Genomic DNA, 17266 nt, shown 5'->3' with positions numbered 1-17266 from the left:
ATCGAATTTGTTTGTAAAAATCTTGGTAATCTTCCGAAAAAGTTGGCCTTTTTTGTCCCGATCAAACCACCACACACACATGTAAACAATGTGTGTTAGTGTGATCAGTTAGAAAGCAAACAAAAAAAAACAAAAAAAATCAGTTAACAATGCCAAAGAGATTCAATGGTTTCACATACACATGCTGCATCAAAGACACCCTAAGATAAATAAACCAATTGAAACGAGAATCAAAGACACCCTAAGAGTCGTCCAGATCTCAGTAGCGGTGGTGGTGCGGGAGAGTATCGACTGCATAGAGAGCGATATAGATCCAAGGAGAGAGCTGTAAATCAGCTGATCCTGTCTTAGCCAGAGGGCATAAGCGGGATTCGGAGAGACAACATCGGCGGTGGTGAGCGTAGCAGGAGGAATCTCACCATAACCATCAAGATGGCTAAGAAGACCATAAACAGCAAGAAGCACTTCGACTTGCAACTTCCACATGAGATAGTTGGTGGCCGTCAACTTAGTGATGTTGGTCATGTTGATGTTGAGCAACGTTTGATTGTAAACAATGACAGCATCCGTAACAATGGCAAGAGAGGAGGTATCAGAAGAAGACATGATGGAGAAGCAAAAGAAAAGAAAGAAAACGAAGAAAATATATATATATATATATATATATTTTTTTTTTTGTGTATAAGATCGTTATGCTCTGATACCATGTAAGAATGTATTGAAGTGATGATTGTATTACATTCTAGAGAGCCGCTTATATACACAGCTACAGAGTTAGGGTATTACAATAGACATTAATGTAACTATACTTATGTACATATATATAATCCCAATCATGAACTTAATCGAATCAATCATTGATATGATTAGATCTGTGTATCCTCATTAATAAGTACTTAATTAACTATATTTAAACTTTGATATATATATTTTTTCATGTTTCATATGTCATGTTTCGTATCTACTTGTAAATTCCCTTGAAGACAACGGCCGCAGGTGTTACGTGTTGCACACTGTTGCCTGCGTTACGTTCTAGCTTCCGTAAAATGAGAGGGGGTGATATGATCTTGGGCTGAAATCAACCCATGCATTAAAATAATCCAAGGTGATGAATCCGCGAGGAGTGAGGCTTAGACGTGTGTATCCAGATCGCGAGAGTGAGTCGATGTAGTCACTAAAGAGCAGTAAGTAGTAGTCCCTGGTCTCATCATAGGGATTATATTGACAACAGTAGTCTTTGTTCAATGCAAAGCAGAATCTGCATCCCTCAAGAGACAAGGCTATATAGTTCACTGTTCTAGATAATAGTTGACCAATTCCGACGCTAACCAAAGGTAATTTAAAAAAGGGTTTGTTAGGAGTTTAGTACATTTTTTAAACATAATTATGAAAAACATACATTCACTATTTAGAATTGAGAAAATAGGGTGGTGTGAGATAGAGTTAGGGAGAAATAGAAAGTTGGGTAGGACATAGTGATGGGGAGAAGATTACAAAAAGGGCATAGAGAGGGAGAGTTGGAAGGAGGAGAATGATTATGTAGGCTTTAAGGGGTTTTTTTTTTCTTCTTCATTATTATATTTCATACAATCTAAAAACATAAAAATTGGCTAATTAAAATTTGTTTTTTTTTAAATTTCAGATATATAAAAATCTAGGTTTTTTTCTTTACAATTTGATATGCATTTTGTTAGATGATTTTATTCGATAATGTTAAATATCTTTTACAAATTGTGTATCCGTACACCATATTAAGTCTACAGATGTGTATACACGTCTGTACACATTATTAAGTGTACAGATTTTTGTACACAATATTAAGTTGACATATGTAATTTGTTTAATTCTTAGGGTTGTGGATGTCTGTACCACAATGGTTTTGTAAAAATTACATTTGTACATTTAATAATGTGTACAAACATCTGTACATTTAATAAGGTGTATAGATATCTGTACACTTAAAAATGTGTACGGATACAAAAGGTTTATATAATATATTTAAAAATTATTAAACAAAATTCATATCAAATTGTAAAGAAAAAAATTTGTTTTTCTGTATCTAAAAAGTTTTCTAAAAAAAAGTTATATTAACAATTATTTGAAAAATAAAAAAAAATGAAAGAAAATAGGAAGCAATGACATGAGATGTAATTAATTAGAGTCATGAATGACAAAAAAGGCGGTGGAAATAGTTGAACAGTAATAAATGTGTTTTTTTCTAATTGTAATTAGTGAATGTATGTGTTTCCTAATTATGTTTGAAAAATGTATCTTTTTGCCAAATATCTCTTTAAAAAACGATTTATTTAAGTAAGTTTTAAACTCGAAAAATCGCAAGACATAATTTTGGGCCGGGATAACTAAATACTCTATTTGATGAGTGGTACGTAGGTGTCCCATAAGAAAGTTGAATCAGTTGTGGAGTTTTATTGTCTTTTCCGTGTTTCGTGGGACGTCACTTTTACCACAAACCATCAGTTTTTATTTCTAAGAAAAAAAAGAGAAGTTAAGGAATCCTAAAAAAAGATTTACTTCCTAAATTTTGATTTACTATTTTCTTATTTGAAATGCTTTTAATTCCTTAAAAATCCAAGACAAACGTTTGTTCACAAGAATTTTGTTTCATTCTCAAACCAAACAAGAGTTTTCTTCTTCTTTTTTTTTTAATGCGTTTAACAAAAATCTTAGAGTTGTATCATCTTTAGCTCAGCTGGATTTTAAAGGAATAAAGGGGTTTAACTTGCGGGGCAAGAAAACAAGCGAACGTTGTCGTACCATGGTTGCAGCGTTGGAACGAAGACTAAGCGCTTCCACATCATTCAACTTTAAAAGAATGTTTGATTCATCTACGACGAAACAACAACAACAATCTCAAACCATTGTCGTGGAGAACGGAGATTCTCATCTTGTCGAATCCAGCACGCCTGAAAGCCAAAACTCCGACAGCTTCGCTGAAAGTCCCGTAGAGAGCAGCCGTCCCATGATTTCCCCTCTTACTCGGCCCGGAAAAAGATCCGACAGACAACAAGCAGGTCTAAACCTTTTTTTTCCTTTCTTTATTTTTTTCCAATATTTTGTTTCTTTAAAAAGAAAACCTAATATTCACAAAAAATATTGTAGATATGGAGATGATGAAAGACAGGTTCGCGAAATTACTTCTTGGAGAAGATATGTCCGGTGGTGGAAAAGGCGTATCTTCTGCTCTGGCACTTTCCAATGCCATCACAAATCTTGCTGGTATAATCTTCTTTTCATGTTTCTTCTTCCACAAGTAACTATGAGGTTTTTGTTTCTAAAGATTTTGTTGTGCTACGATGATATTATGTGCAGCGTCAATATTCGGGGAACAAACAAAGCTACAACCGATGCCGCAAGATAGACAAGCGAGGTGGAGGAAAGAGGTTGATTGGTTATTGTCTGTGACTGATCACATTGTCGAGTTTGTTCCTTCTCAGCAAACGAGCAAGGAAGGAGTTTGCACTGAGGTTCGGGTTTCCCAAAGAACCAAAATACATTAATGTTCGACCTCTCTCGAATAATTTATAATGTTTATTGTGTTTTTTTTTGTGTAGATTATGGTGACAAGACAAAGAGGTGATCTTCTTATGAACATTCCAGCTCTTCGAAAACTCGATGCCATGCTCATCGTAAGTGTCTCCATTTGGATCTGTATTGAATATAGCTGTATATTCTAGCGTTTGATTGATTAATGATGATCATGATAACATTTTTCAGGACACATTGGACAATTTCAGAGGACACAACGAGTTTTGGTATGTCTCGAGAGATTCAGAAGAAGGGAAGCAAGCGAGGAATGATCGTTCAAACGACAAGTGGTGGCTCCCTCCTGTGAAAGTTTCTCCTGGAGGTTTATCTGAACCGTCTCGGAGAATGCTTTACTTCCAAAAAGATTCAGTCACACAAGTTCAGAAAGCTGCAATGGCTATCAATGCTCAAGTCCTCTCAGAAATGGCAATACCCGAGAGCTACATAGACTCTCTCCCAAAGGTAAATCAATCAATTTACATTTTTATTTTTTCTCTATATAAATGGCTTCTAAGCTTTCATACTTGTTGCCAGAACGGAAGAGCCAGCCTCGGGGATTCGATCTACAAGAGCATAACAGAGGAGTGGTTTGATCCAGAGCAGTTCTTGTCGATGTTGGACTTGTCAACAGAGCACAAAGTGTTGGATTTGAAGAACAGGATTGAGGCATCTGTTGTGATATGGAAGAGGAAGCTTCACACAAAGGACAGCAAATCTTCTTGGGGATCAGCAGTTAGCTTGGAGAAGAGAGAATTGTTCGAAGAGAGAGCTGAGACGATCTTGGTCTTCCTCAAACAAAAATTCCCCGGTCTTCCTCAATCTTCCCTTGACATCTCAAAGATTCAGTTTAACAAGGTAAAATGCAAAACAACGTATAAATTCTTAACTATAAGATTGAGCCCTCATCTACTATATATGCCTTGGATGACAAAGAAACAAAATCTGAAGTAATGATTGGTTTAATGAATACACAGGACATTGGGCAAGCGGTTTTGGAGAGTTACTCGAGGATACTTGAGAGCTTGGCTTACACAGTGATGTCGAGGATAGAAGACGTTCTTTACACAGATTCATTGGCACGAAAGCAGGGTTCATCGGTGGACGAAGCATCAGATGGTGGGAGAACAACAGAGACGGATTCCGAGTCAGCGGGATCTTCAAACTCGGGAGAAGAAACCGAGAAGCTTGAACCGCACTACTCCAAGACTTTGTTGGATTTCATGGGTTGGAGCGATAATAGTTCCAAAGGCGGCGATAAATATACTAAGTCGCCAAATCTTACGCCAAAAAAGCTCTCGTACTTGGAGAAGTTAGAGAACTTGAACGGCTTTAGAAGCCCCAAAGATAGACATTAATTAACCATGAGATACTTTATACAGAGAACATTAAAAGTGTAGATAGGTAAAAAGGATGAAAGCAAAGTAGCAAAATGAATTGATATCACATACCCCATTCCTTCCTTCCGTCTTTCTTTACTCGGATAGCGAAGTCTTTTAGCTTAAGGGGTTTTAAACTCTTTAAAAAGAAGATAACTATCTCAATTGTACATGTTTGTGGTTGTTCCATAATCTTGAAATGTTCTCTTAATTTATCTTTTCTTGACTTTCAATATATAGTGGGATATCTAATTAATACGTTTGGGTTTGGTATGGCCTTAAGGAAAATATTAGGAGATTGAGCATCTACGCTCTTTTCGTAGCAAAACTTTATCATTCCCAATCCCACCATAGGACTTGAAACTTTTCAAAATCTTAATGTAGCTCATTTTAATTAACAAATTATATATTGCAAAGATATGTAACATTATGTACTAAATCCTTACAAGTACATTTTTCAAAATCCTTTATAAATGTTTATTTTTTTCGATCGCTAATAGATAAAATTTTTACATGAAACAAACGGGTAAAAGTTAAGGTGATCAGTAGATATCCAAAAACCAAAAGCTTGTTGTATCTTAACCTTAGCTAAATTATTGAAAAAATCTTATGATTTTAAACTTACATTATTTGTGACTAAGCCAATTATGTTTTATTCTAAAATATTCAAAGATGTTACCGGTTTTGATTACACACTATGTCATTATCCATGTGATTGTGAATGATTGGAATAACTTCATACTATTGTTTTAGTCCAAAGTCCACCTTACCATTTGTTTTTTGTCAACAAGTAATGAAATCACCTAAAACACCCTAATCCAAAAACATATAAAATCACAACAAATTAAAATAAACAATAATTAAAACTGAAAATATATAATAAAGTTCTTTTATGCAGCCAGATTCTCACAAATTTGATAATTGCTCTCTATACTATTAGATTAGAGACATATTTATATGTTTTTTTTGTTGTTGTTGTTTCATATGAAATAGTAACCAAAATTAAAAACAAATTTTTTTTTAATATAAATTAATAATAACAAAATTTCCGAAACAGACTGGAAACAGATACTCACCGTCGAATTGAGGAGGAGTCAGCTTCTTCCTCGTTGAATCTTTTGACCTTTCTTCAATTGTTTATCTCTTCTTCTTCCTTCTCTATCTCGATTTCTGGGTTTTCAATTTCGTTTTCTCTCTGTTTATGGGCGACGCGAGACCTGGGATCTTCATGGCTAATAGAGATCGTGAGCTTCTGATTCCAGTTGCTCATTCCGGCGAAGATGATCACGATTCTACGCCTAAACCCTCTTCTTCTTCTTCTTCTTCTTCGTCTTCTTCTTCTGGTCAAGAGGTTATTATTGTTATCTCTTTTTTTAATTCCCCCTCTCGATTTTGAGAGTTACGACGTCTCTAGGGTTTTGTAGGTTGTGAATTGTGCGATGTTCGTTCTTCTGCGATTTAAAGTTTTCGATCAATGGGGATTTTGTTGGGTTTCTGATTGAATTTTAATCGTAGTTGATAAATTACGGACTTTGTTGGTTTCGAGAATTTGACAAAGTTAGCTGAGCTTGATCTGAGTTTTGAGATTGCTCTGTTTAGCTTTGTTAATTGATTAGTGATTCCAATGAACAAGCCAAGCTAATTACTTCGAACTTCAATTGATTTTTTTTTTTTGTTGAGTAGAGTGTTTTTATTGTAATTGGTCAATCGCAGGGTCGATGTTGTAGTTAACGATTTTGCTGAGAGCTTGGGGAATTTATTTTGGTAATGCGAGAGAGAGAGTTGATCTGTTTTGAGGTTGCTCTATTTTAGTTTCCTTAAACTTATAGTTGGTTCCTGGATGGTTACTGATATACCAATGAACTTAGAAATTTAGTGCAATACAGAAGAAAGTGATTTCTTGTTTATCTGCAGTTCTGTCTTGATGTGTTTCCTGACTCATAATTGCTTTATCTTTACTCTTTAGACATTTTACAAGTTGATCAGAAGCTGGGCATCAAAGAAGTTCATGACTGGATGGTATGAAACTTCTGTCTTTCTTGCTTAGTTTTCTATTTGTTTTCCTAAGCTAGTATCTTATTACTTGTTCCACCAGTAGTCCAGTATATTCTGACTATCCTAAATCGTGCAGTGTAATCTTGCTTCCGATGGCGATTACTTTCTATGTGACTTGGTGGTTTATTCATTTCGTGGATGGATTTTTCTCCCCGATATATACTCATCTCGGAATTGATATATTTGGTAAGCTTCTTCCAGTCCTTCTATATCTTTGCCTAGTAACGAATTGTTTGTTCATTGGCAATCACGAAGTAACTCTATGTTGTCTAGAAGAACTTCTTTGAAGAAACATATAAAAAACGAAAATCATTTGGTTCTACTATTGGAAAAGAATGTAGAAGACAGTGGAATTTGATGTCAGTTTCTTTTCGTAAATTTGCTTTCCAGGACTTGGTTTTATCACGTCCATTACCTTTATCTTCTTGGTTGGGGTGTTCATGTCTTCATGGTTGGGTACATCGGTTCTAAATTTGGGAGAGTGGTTTATCAAGCGAATGCCATTTGTTCGTCACATCTACAATGCCTCCAAGCAAATCAGCACTGCCATATCACCAGGTACCTTTGTTGCTCTCTTTTTTCTTCTTTGATTCTCTGGTTCGGTTTTTTTTGGTTAAGTCTTGATTATATGACTTCTCACTATTATATTTCAGATCAAAACACCCAGGCTTTCAAAGAAGTCGCCATTATAAGGCATCCGCGTATTGGTGAATATGCAATTGGGTTCATTACATCGACTGTTGTTCTCCAGGTCAGTTACAAGAAACCGTAACCCTCTTTCTGGAAATGAAGTTTTTAACAAATCCTAAAACGTCTTAAAACCATTGCAGACTTACGCAGATGAGGAGGAGCTTTGCTGTGTATATGTGCCAACAAATCACCTTTACATTGGGGATATATTCCTTGTTAATACAAAAGATGTGATCAGACCAAACCTTTCAGTAAGAGAAGGCATAGGTAAAGGAAGGAAGATTCATCAACTGATTTCGTAATAGAAAATGTTGGAGAGCTATGATTCGATCTTCTGATCATTACGATGTGTTTTATTTTATCTGCAGAGATTGTTGTGTCGGGAGGAATGTCGATGCCACAGGTTTTGTCAACGCTTGATATGAGAACGCCTACAGAGAGAAGTAGAAGTAGAAACTAAAAAAAAAAGAAACAAAATTAGTTTTTGGCAGAAAGAAATGGTTTCTCAAATTTGCCTGTTTACATTGTCTTCTTCTTTCGTGTTGGATTCTGATTCAGTTAAGTTTCACATTTGATGTTGAATCATTCATTAGACAAGACAACAATAGTGGTTTTAGAAGTTCGTTGTGTTAACACTGTTGGTGTCTTAAATGTCTTAGACTCTCTTGTTACCCTATTAAGCTGTGTAATATAATTGATTTAGACCCAATCCATTTTAATTTTCATTCACAAAGCATCTTATGGAGATTCATCAGCTAATAAATTTTACATATATACTGTACACTTTTTTTCAATAAATAGACAAATTTTAAAATTCAATATAAAACGATTCTGTTAATTTTGTAATTAGTTTCGTAAACATTGTTTGAGACGGGCTGATGGGCCCCTAAAAAATATTGTTTTAGACTTTGAAACAGCGTGTAGTTTAAAGATATTCGTGTCGCACTACACGTTGTTTCTAGTATAAAAACGCTTGTGAAAGGAGCCAAAAACCCTAGCTACCAATATATTTTTCTGTATAAATAGCGTGAGAAAGTAAACCATTCAACAACTACAACTTCTTTAGGGTTTCTTTAGATCTCCGCCGATTAAGCTCCTCTCTGTGGTTATTTTTGGTTTTGGTTTTTCATCATTCTTCCTCTGTATGAGTTTAGGTTAGGGTTTTTTAATGGACAGTGACGATTGATATTAAGGTCTCGTTCGTCGTAAAAACGGCCGTAAAGGCCTATTTGCCGACCACTCTGTTATATCACCACCCATATTCTGAGTCCATTCTTCTTCTTTGTTTTCAATGTTTTTCTTTTATATAAATCGATTTTGTTTGGCCAATGATTTAATCAAAAAATTGACAAGCATATGTCTGAATTAATCCTTGTTGATAAATCTAATCTTCTCTATGAGGCCTAAGTTCATCGAATTTCAAATCCGATTTAGTTTTTTGTTTCTTGTTTCTTGTTTTGGTTGATCTTCTTATTAGGGAATAGTGGCCAGTGATTTAAATGATTATCGACAAGCATATGTCTTAATTAATCCGTGTTGATAAACCTAATCTTCTCTATGAGGCCTTTTCTTTTGTTTTAATCCAAATCCGATTTAGTTTGTTTTTTCTTTTTGATTAGACTGATGTGAGAATTAGAGCAAAGAGGGGTCAAGTGATGATTGATAACGCATAGTTCAGATGATAATACTATGATTAATATCTTCAGCACAGTCTTTCGCTCCTATCTGATGATCCCTTTAAATCCCTAATTCTCATATAATTTTTTTTGTTTACCCTAAATAAAATATTGGTTTTCATTTAATCTTTTTCTGTTACTAATCTTGCTGGACATAGTCCTGTTAGAATTTCGATCGATCAAGCATTGGCGTTCTGCTTGGTAAAATATTCCTTTTACTATCCGGTCTTCAGGCTATGGATGAATAAGAGATGCCTCGGACTCTCTATAGGGAATAGGTGCCCTAGTGGGTCATTACTGAACCCTTTATGGTCCATCTTTGATTTCATTCAGATGAAAATCACCTTCTTGGTTGTTGATCTTGTATCAATTTTTTACAATCTAATACAAAGTTTTTTAATGTCCTTTGTAATGGGCCTGTTCATTAAAAACCAAATGGGCCAAGATAATTGTAAATACCTCAGAACAGCAAGCAAGGCAATTATAATTTTTAATAAATCTATTTGATAATATAAGTGAAAAGGAAAATAGAGATTCAATCTTATATTCTTAATAAGAAATTGTGTCACATAATGCACAGATATTAAAAAAATTATAGAAATTTTGATTTGATTCTTTATAAATACATTAAAACTATTACTTTTTCTAATTAATAAGCTGGAATAATTGGGATGAAAATGAGATTTAGTATTAAAAACAGCATTGAAAAAAATTATAAAATGAGGTAGTCAGATTTCATAAAACGATCAATCCTTCTCACATGCCCAACTACGCTCCCGAAGCTGTGGCATCTTCGTTGTTATCGCTGCCTGATGCGGTGGCCATAACTTGCTTTGCCCGCGTTGATCATGCAGCTTTATGTGTCGTCTCCAAAAGCTGCGGGTCTCTGGTGGTTTCTGAAGAGCTCTACCAGATACGATCGTCGATGGGTTGCACTAAAAAGTTTCTCTACGTATGTTTTTTTTTTTTTTTTTGTTCAAACTCTACGTATGTTTATGCGTACTTCCTAACCCAACCCCACGTTGGTTCATCCTCCCTCCATCAGTAGACGCTTACACCGGGAAGCACGTGAATCGTGCTCATCCCATCCCCTCGTCCCCCTCTCAGCCACAGAAAGGATCCTCGGTGGTGTCGTTGGATTGGGGAATCTACGTCATCGGTGGCTGGGTTAATGGTATGCCCACGTCAGGTGTATTGCTCTTGATATACAGTTGTGGTGTAGACGGAAATATATACTTCTGTAAGCCGAGAGAGGATTTGGATCGGTGTGATGATGCGGTAGGGATACACTGGATGAAGGTGTTTAGTTTGCAGTATGAGCTCTGTGATTCAAGAGCGGTCCACTTTGGTGGGAAGATGGTAAAACTGTGGGAGTCTTATAGGCTGATGCACAATATCAACAAAAACCTTGAAGAATTACTTCCGAGGAACAAATTGATCAACCTTGGTCTGAATATTTTGGTCTTTTGGGAAAGAGATATTTGGAAAATTAGTACATTTTTTAAACATAATTGGCAATTTAGTATATTCACTATTTATAATTTGCAAAATAATCACTTTCAACTATTCACATACTTTCTAACCCTCAAAAAATCCTTTTATTTACAAGTATGCCATTAAAATTAAATATTTTATTATTTTATTACATGACCCCTTGAATTTAATATTTAAAATACTAATCAAAATAAATTTATTTTCTAAAAAATTTTAGGTATATAAAATTCTATATTCTTGCATCTATTATTTGATATCCATTTTATTTGATAATTTGTTTTTATTATGTAAAATAAAGTTCACAAATTTTTACCCGTACACTCATTAAATATACATATGCAATCCGTACAGTTTATTAAGTGTATATGTATTTGAGGTGTACAACTAATTTAGTATACATATGTATATTAATATACACATTTTCATTTGTACAACTGATATAAAGTACATTAAATATTAATAAATTAAAAATATTTCTATTTTTGTATTTCCGTACCTAAATGAGCTGTACGCCAACTACCCTTTTGTAATTTCACAATAATACATTTTACCCCACTTTCTCATCTATCTCACAACTATTCTATTACACAAATAGTAAAACCTACCTAATTATCTAATTATAAATAGTAAATGTATTAAAAATCCAATTAAGTTTTAAAAATGTACTATTTTGGATAGAAACCCTTTGAGAAAAGCTCAAGCGTGATTTTGTTAACAAGCGGTTAGAGATTTATTGTGCGGAGATTTCCTTGAGACGGCTGATTGTAGACAATAATTGGGGTATGAGCATGTCGCCTACTGGGATCCTTACAATCAATCTTCACACGGTCGATCCTCTCTTGTATAACTCTACGACTAAAATCTTGTATTATGTTCCTGTCAATGTTTGAAAATTTGGAATTTATATATTATTATTAAAATCACAGCTCTAATACCTTACCAAAAAAAAAAAAAAATCACAGCTCTAATAAGAATCATTAATAGGCACTATGTTTTCTAGCTCTTGCTAAAATACTATATCAGTCACATGTTACTTGTTTACGAAATTTTATACTGAGATCAAATAGTTACGTTGCTTTCAATGTGACATTGTCCCTTTTAATTTTCAATATTAATTTATAACCTAAGAAACCAAACGAGTTCTGTTGGTAACCGAATTGTATAGTACGTACTTGAGAAGAAGCACCATAACTAGCTTTAGCTAAATCAAAACTATCTTTTTGATCTTTATTTTCTCCCACAACATCATATCTACGCTTTAACCAACTAATTAAAAGGAGTGACTAAAATGCCTCGGTTACAAATGTCAAACATGGAGAATTGAGAACGTACTACTATGTAACTGACACCCGAAACTAGTGACAAATGGTCACCTAACCTATGGGCCTTTGTTTTACCCAACCTAACGCTTGTAATTATTTCCCTGTTTTGTTCCCATGCACCCACAAAATGCAATATTTATGAGCACAAGAGCAAACATTAATGTAGATGATTAACCAAAAAAATGAAGATATATCTAAAATCTGACTCAGACATCACAAGCCTCGACGAATCATCACCGAAACAGCCTACTTACTACGTTCAAAGCCCATCACGTGACTCCGAAAAGTCTTCTTCGGTGGCACTGACGACTCACCAGACCACTCCCACAGAGTCTCCGTCACACCCATCGTTTGCTAGCCGTGTATCTAATGGCGGTGGTGGAGGATTCCGGTGGAAGGGACGGAGGAAATATCACGGCGGAAGATGGTCTCCGGCTGATAAAGAGGAAAGTGGTGATGGACGGTACGACGATCTTTACGAGGACAACAGGGGAGTCTCAGTTGTTACTTGTAGACTTATTTTGGGAGTTGTTGCGACGTTGAGTATCTTTGTTCTTCTATGTTCGGTTCTCTTTGGTGCTTCTCAATCTTTTCCTCCAATCGTCTACATCAAGGTAATTTTATTTTTACTTACATAAATATATTTAACTTAGTTCGTGTGTTTGCATTTGCGTTTTCCACATTTTAAAAAGAAAGAGAAGTTTGTGTTTTTCAAACAAGATTTTGAATTTGGTGTTATCGTTTACAAGTAACAGCCTAGTTGTAGTGGTTTCATTTGAAATAGTATAACATATATGCACAAACACAAACAAACAATCGTTTGAATCTTTGTTTAGACCTTGAATTAGTTGTATGTGTTGGTGTTGGCGATTACATTATCTAGAAAGTGTTTTAATATATAGAACCAAATCACTTCCTTAATTATAACTGAAAACATAAAAATTTGCGATTAGTTACCTTAGTTTAGGGTAAAGTTCTATACAAGTGTTTAATTTTGAGTTGTATGTGTAAAATAGGGTGTGAATGTGCATAGCTTTTACTACGGAGAAGGTTCAGACAGTACAGGAGTTCCAACAAAGATCTTGAACTTTAAATGTTCCATGGAGATCACAATACACAATCCTTCGACATTCTTTGGCATCCACGTCAGCTCCTCTGCCATCAGCCTCATCTACTCTCGTCAGTTCACGCTTGCGATTGCGCATTTGAAGAGTTACTACCAACCAAAGCAAAGCAATCACACGTCCATGATCAACCTCGTTGGCTCCAAGGTTCCACTATACGGAGCAGGAGCCGAGTTAGTTGCTTCAGACCATAATGGCGGAGTTCCCGTGAAGTTAGAGTTCGAGATCCGATCACGAGCCAATATTGTCGGACACTTGGTCAAGTCTAGACATCGGGAACACCTCTCTTGCTTCTTCCTTATCTCTTCCAACAACACAACGTTTGTAAAATTCACCCACAAGACTTGTACTTGATAGATATATTTCTTCTTTTTTTGTTGTTGTGTAATTTAACAGGTTCCCTTTGTTTTGTTTTTTGGTTGTTTGATATATATATTTTAAAGAAATAAACCCGTTAAAAACGGTTAGTTTTTTGGACCAAACCATTTATAAACAATTAAAGAAATGAAAAAAAGAAAGCTTCAAAGGGGTCGTTTCTAAAATCCACTCTCTACGCCGTGTTCTCTTCTTGAATTATCTTCTTACACATAAAGTTTCTAAATCCATTTTTTTAATATTTACGTCGATCTCAAAAACACACAGAGAGAAGAAAAGATGATGGACGCTACGTCAGAATCAGAAAGAACAAGTTTGGACCTATCGATATCATCACCTAAACAAGCTTACTACGTTGAGAGCCCTTCAAGCGTGTCTCACTTAGACGATGGTGATAAATCCTCATCCTCTGCTTCGCTTATTCAGGTTCATACCCCAAACTACACTATTCTCACTGAATCACGTCTCTCTTCTTCGAGCCGTACCTCCAATGGGACTAGTGGTATGGGATCTCGGTGGAAAGGAAGCTCCCGGAGGAGTAATATGTATTGGCCAGAGAAGCCTTACACGATTCATGAAGATGAAGTTTATGAAGAGAACAGAGGATTGTCAGTGCCACAATGCAGAGCTGTTTTGGTAGTGTTCGGGACTGTGGTTGTGTTCTCTGTTTTCTGCTCTGTTTTGTGGGGAGCTTCCCATCCTTTCTCAACTGTCGTCTCCGTCAAGAGCTTTAGCCTCCATAGCTTTTATTACGGAGAAGGAATAGACAGAACAGGTGTTGCCACCAGGATTCTGAGCTTTAATAGTTCAGTGAAGGTTACAATACACAGTCCTGCTCCTTACTTTGGCATCCATGTCTCTTCTTCTACCTTCAAACTCACCTTCTCCTCTTTCACCCTCGCCACTGGTCAGGTACTCAACTGTCTTAGATTAGACTCATTGCTCATATCATCATGGTAATCTGATTTTCGTGTTCTGGTTATGAAGCTTAAGAGCTATTACCAACCAAGAAAGAGCAAGCACATAGCCATTGTAAAGCTCACTGGCGCCGAGGTCCCTTTGTATGGAGCAGGACCACACTTAGCAGCTTCTGACAAGAAGGGTAAAGTTCCAGTGAAACTAGAGTTTGACATCAGATCGCAAGGTAATCTTTTGGGGAAGCTGGTCAAGTCGAAGCACGTGAATCACATCACATGCTCTTTCTTCATCTCCTCTTCCAAGACATCCAAACCCATAAAATTCTCTCACAAGACCTGTAAACTCGTTACAAAGTAAACACCTTTTCTATATTTCTTCATCCTGCTAATAAGAATTCAAATTTCTTTTCAATGCAACTTTGCAATTTTCAAATATGCAATTTTTTCCTTAATAGAAAGATACATGGTTTTCGTTTTTTATCTGCACAAGTGTTTAAAAGGAAGAATCAAAAGGTTTCAGTACTCTATTGCTTATCAACAGCACAACCACCTTCTAGTACTGTCCCGTTTACTCTGTTTGGTGGCCAATACCGAAAAACTGACCGTCCGATAATATTCTTCAAAGGCAGAGGACCCCTGAAACACAAGTGAATAAGGAACAATCCAAAAAGGAGCTAAATCCCATGATAGATATCTCAAAACCAGATAAAGAATATGCCTCTTACCACACGTGCGAATCATAACTGTTATTCCGGTTGTCACCCATCACAAAGACTGAATTTTCCGGTACCCTCTACAATGTTGAACAACCAAAATCAGAACAGAAGATAAACCAGAAGGTTTAGGTTTCAACAGTTGATTACAAAGCAGAGATGGTACTTACAACTGGTGTCATTTCATAACCAGGAGGCTCTAGGATGAATTTTTCATTTCGAGCAACACCATTAACCATCAGTTTCCCATTATGTACCTACGCGCATTACCCCAAAATCAAATAACCACCAGCTTCACTATCACAAGTCCTTCACTAGTGTACCACATGCTAATAGCCAGAATATGACCATACATACCTCTACAAGATCGCCTTCTTTCGCAACAATCCTTTTAATGAATACATCCGCATCAGTATACCCAACTTCTTGTAGAACTGGTGGACTTTTGAAGATTACAATATCGTTTGCACAAGGCTTCCTGAAATAATAACTCACCTGTAAAAACAAATCACCAAAACCCATCAATAAAATCGCTCTAGAGATGTAACCTTGACACTGTAAACAGTCTAAAGATGTAACCTTGACACTATAAACACTCTAAAGATGTAACCTTGACATTGTAATCTCTCTAAAGATGTAACCTTGACATTGTAATCACTCTAAAGATGTAACCTTTTACATTGTAATCTCTCTAAAGATGTAACCTTTTACATTGTAATCAAAACACAAAACCAACAATGTGAGAAACCTTGACATCATCATCCCATAACTTCCTAATCCCTTAACTAACATAGCTGATGATTCCAAAATTTGGTCTTTCACTAAGAAAACAAATACCTTCTCTGCAACCAATCTATCTCCAACATCAAAAGTAGGATACATGGACAAGGAAGGAATGTATCTAGGTTCTGCAATAACAGATCGAAACGCCAGGGACACAGCAATAGCCACGAACACAGTCTTCGCATCGTCAGACGTGAAATCAAGCCATTCAGGAAAAAGTCTGTTTTTTTCCTCCACTTCACTTTCACCATCATCACCACTGTCTCCGCCGTCGCCTCCTCCTCCTCCACCGCCGCCGCTGGAGTCTAACGACGGCGCAGACTTCGTTGTCTCACCTGAATCCTTGACCCCATGGCAACTGAGACTTCGCCGGTAGTTTCTACGGTTGAAATTTGTTGCTCGAGCATTGAAATTGAGACGGCGGGAAGAAAAAAGTTGGGATTTTGGGATGAATTGGACGGAATTGGGATTAGGGTTCCTGAAAAATCTGGAATTTGAATCAGATTTGAGGAAAGCTAGTGGTCGAGTAGAGAGGTGAAGAGATATCATCATCGTCATCAACTAAAAGCTTCAATTTTTTCTTTTTCCCGGTGAGGTTTATTTCGTCTGAAAAAAAAAAGGATAAATTAAAAAAGAAAGATACTTAGGAAAAATAGTAAAAATAACAAAGCTTCAAGCCTTCTTCAAGTGATGATATTATTACTTCTCTTTGATCTTTTTTCATATCTTTCGAAAAAAAATACATTAAAAAAGTTTGAGCTTACAAACTTCATTGAAAAAATCATAAGTTTATCTTTAAATAAAATACTAGATTAAGATCCGCACCAGTTTTAAAATTATTGAATAAATTTAAATTTAATAAAAAAATATGAATATCTTATTATATAAAGTTTGATGTCAAAATTACTTATTAACGAGATCGTGACACGTGTCAATTGTATCGATAAGATGTCGAGACGTGTCCAGATTACTGATTAACATGATCGCGACATGTGTTAAATTAACAATTTTAAATTTTGACATATGTAAAGTTAATCGCTAGAAAAAAAAAAGTTAAAAAAATATTTACCTAACAAAAAAAACTAATCCAAAAGCAAAAAATAAATATTTATCTATCACCATAAGGAAATAGAGCATATGTCTTATTAATAAAGATGTATATTAAGTAATGGTCGAAAATACTTGCAGATAAATC

The 17266-nt window shown here is 35.6% G+C and overlaps 6 protein-coding genes across 6 annotated transcripts; 4 read left to right on the top strand and 2 right to left on the bottom strand.

The window, feature by feature from the left end:
- Nucleotides 140-606, bottom strand: LOC104707638. Its single transcript, XM_010424021.1, has 2 exons — nucleotides 241-606; nucleotides 140-184 (listed from the first exon to the last, which is right to left on the bottom strand). Exons 1-2 carry the CDS (start codon nucleotides 604-606, stop codon nucleotides 140-142), a joined length of 411 nt encoding a protein of 136 aa, XP_010422323.1.
- Nucleotides 2626-5100, top strand: LOC104789668 (rho guanine nucleotide exchange factor 8-like). Its single transcript, XM_010515333.1, has 7 exons — nucleotides 2626-3032; nucleotides 3121-3237; nucleotides 3331-3485; nucleotides 3573-3647; nucleotides 3736-4008; nucleotides 4081-4401; nucleotides 4521-5100. Exons 1-7 carry the CDS (start codon nucleotides 2777-2779, stop codon nucleotides 4899-4901), a joined length of 1578 nt encoding a protein of 525 aa, XP_010513635.1. The 5' UTR covers nucleotides 2626-2776; the 3' UTR covers nucleotides 4902-5100.
- On the top strand, nucleotides 5967-8376 carry LOC104789660 (protein LIKE COV 1). The gene is made up of 7 exons (XM_010515325.2): nucleotides 5967-6273; nucleotides 6889-6941; nucleotides 7054-7163; nucleotides 7368-7535; nucleotides 7631-7728; nucleotides 7808-7934; nucleotides 8036-8376. Exons 1-7 carry the CDS (start codon nucleotides 6124-6126, stop codon nucleotides 8125-8127), a joined length of 798 nt encoding a protein of 265 aa, XP_010513627.1. The 5' UTR covers nucleotides 5967-6123; the 3' UTR covers nucleotides 8128-8376.
- On the top strand, nucleotides 12281-13754 carry LOC109125680. Its single transcript, XM_019227947.1, has 2 exons — nucleotides 12281-12773; nucleotides 13176-13754. The coding sequence occupies exons 1-2, from the start codon at nucleotides 12342-12344 to the stop codon at nucleotides 13635-13637; spliced, it is 894 nt and encodes a 297-aa protein (XP_019083492.1). The 5' UTR covers nucleotides 12281-12341; the 3' UTR covers nucleotides 13638-13754.
- On the top strand, nucleotides 13919-14935 carry LOC104789645. The gene is made up of 2 exons (XM_019227945.1): nucleotides 13919-14570; nucleotides 14646-14935. Exons 1-2 carry the CDS (start codon nucleotides 13938-13940, stop codon nucleotides 14931-14933), a joined length of 921 nt encoding a protein of 306 aa, XP_019083490.1. The 5' UTR covers nucleotides 13919-13937; the 3' UTR covers nucleotides 14934-14935.
- On the bottom strand, nucleotides 14979-16691 carry LOC104789652 (chloroplast processing peptidase-like). The gene is made up of 5 exons (XM_010515319.2): nucleotides 16126-16691; nucleotides 15646-15783; nucleotides 15459-15545; nucleotides 15301-15368; nucleotides 14979-15211 (listed from the first exon to the last, which is right to left on the bottom strand). Exons 1-5 carry the CDS (start codon nucleotides 16627-16629, stop codon nucleotides 15100-15102), a joined length of 909 nt encoding a protein of 302 aa, XP_010513621.1. The 5' UTR covers nucleotides 16630-16691; the 3' UTR covers nucleotides 14979-15099.

Source organism: Camelina sativa, chromosome 1 (genome assembly GCF_000633955.1).
Source record: "Camelina sativa cultivar DH55 chromosome 1, Cs, whole genome shotgun sequence".
Classification (NCBI taxonomy): Eukaryota; Viridiplantae; Streptophyta; class Magnoliopsida; order Brassicales; family Brassicaceae; genus Camelina; species Camelina sativa.
This window is presented reverse-complemented; position numbering and strand designations above follow the sequence as displayed.

Excerpts from the sequence above, each read along its gene's own strand:
- LOC104707638 (XM_010424021.1), bottom strand. The coding sequence starts at position 606 with ATGTCTTCTTCTGATACCTCCTCTCTTGCCATTGTTACGGATGCTGTC. Across the intron at positions 185-240 it reads AGATCTGGACGACTCTTAGG|CATGTGTATGTGAAACCATT; the intron begins GTGTCTTTGATT and ends TCTTTGATGCAG.
- LOC104789668 (XM_010515333.1), top strand. The coding sequence starts at position 2,777 with ATGGTTGCAGCGTTGGAACGAAGACTAAGCGCTTCCACATCATTCAAC. Across the intron at positions 3,033-3,120 it reads ATCCGACAGACAACAAGCAG|ATATGGAGATGATGAAAGAC; the intron begins GTCTAAACCTTT and ends AAAATATTGTAG. Across the intron at positions 3,238-3,330 it reads TGCCATCACAAATCTTGCTG|CGTCAATATTCGGGGAACAA; the intron begins GTATAATCTTCT and ends TATTATGTGCAG.
- LOC104789660 (XM_010515325.2), top strand. The coding sequence starts at position 6,124 with ATGGGCGACGCGAGACCTGGGATCTTCATGGCTAATAGAGATCGTGAG. Across the intron at positions 7,164-7,367 it reads TCTCGGAATTGATATATTTG|GACTTGGTTTTATCACGTCC; the intron begins GTAAGCTTCTTC and ends TTTGCTTTCCAG. Across the intron at positions 7,536-7,630 it reads CAGCACTGCCATATCACCAG|ATCAAAACACCCAGGCTTTC; the intron begins GTACCTTTGTTG and ends ATTATATTTCAG.
- LOC109125680 (XM_019227947.1), top strand. The coding sequence starts at position 12,342 with ATGAAGATATATCTAAAATCTGACTCAGACATCACAAGCCTCGACGAA. Across the intron at positions 12,774-13,175 it reads CTCCAATCGTCTACATCAAG|GGTGTGAATGTGCATAGCTT; the intron begins GTAATTTTATTT and ends TGTGTAAAATAG.
- LOC104789645 (XM_019227945.1), top strand. The coding sequence starts at position 13,938 with ATGATGGACGCTACGTCAGAATCAGAAAGAACAAGTTTGGACCTATCG. Across the intron at positions 14,571-14,645 it reads TCACCCTCGCCACTGGTCAG|CTTAAGAGCTATTACCAACC; the intron begins GTACTCAACTGT and ends CTGGTTATGAAG.
- LOC104789652 (XM_010515319.2), bottom strand. The coding sequence starts at position 16,629 with ATGACGATGATGATATCTCTTCACCTCTCTACTCGACCACTAGCTTTC. Across the intron at positions 15,784-16,125 it reads ATAGATTGGTTGCAGAGAAG|GTGAGTTATTATTTCAGGAA; the intron begins GTATTTGTTTTC and ends TTGTTTTTACAG. Across the intron at positions 15,546-15,645 it reads AAGAAGGCGATCTTGTAGAG|GTACATAATGGGAAACTGAT; the intron begins GTATGTATGGTC and ends TAATGCGCGTAG.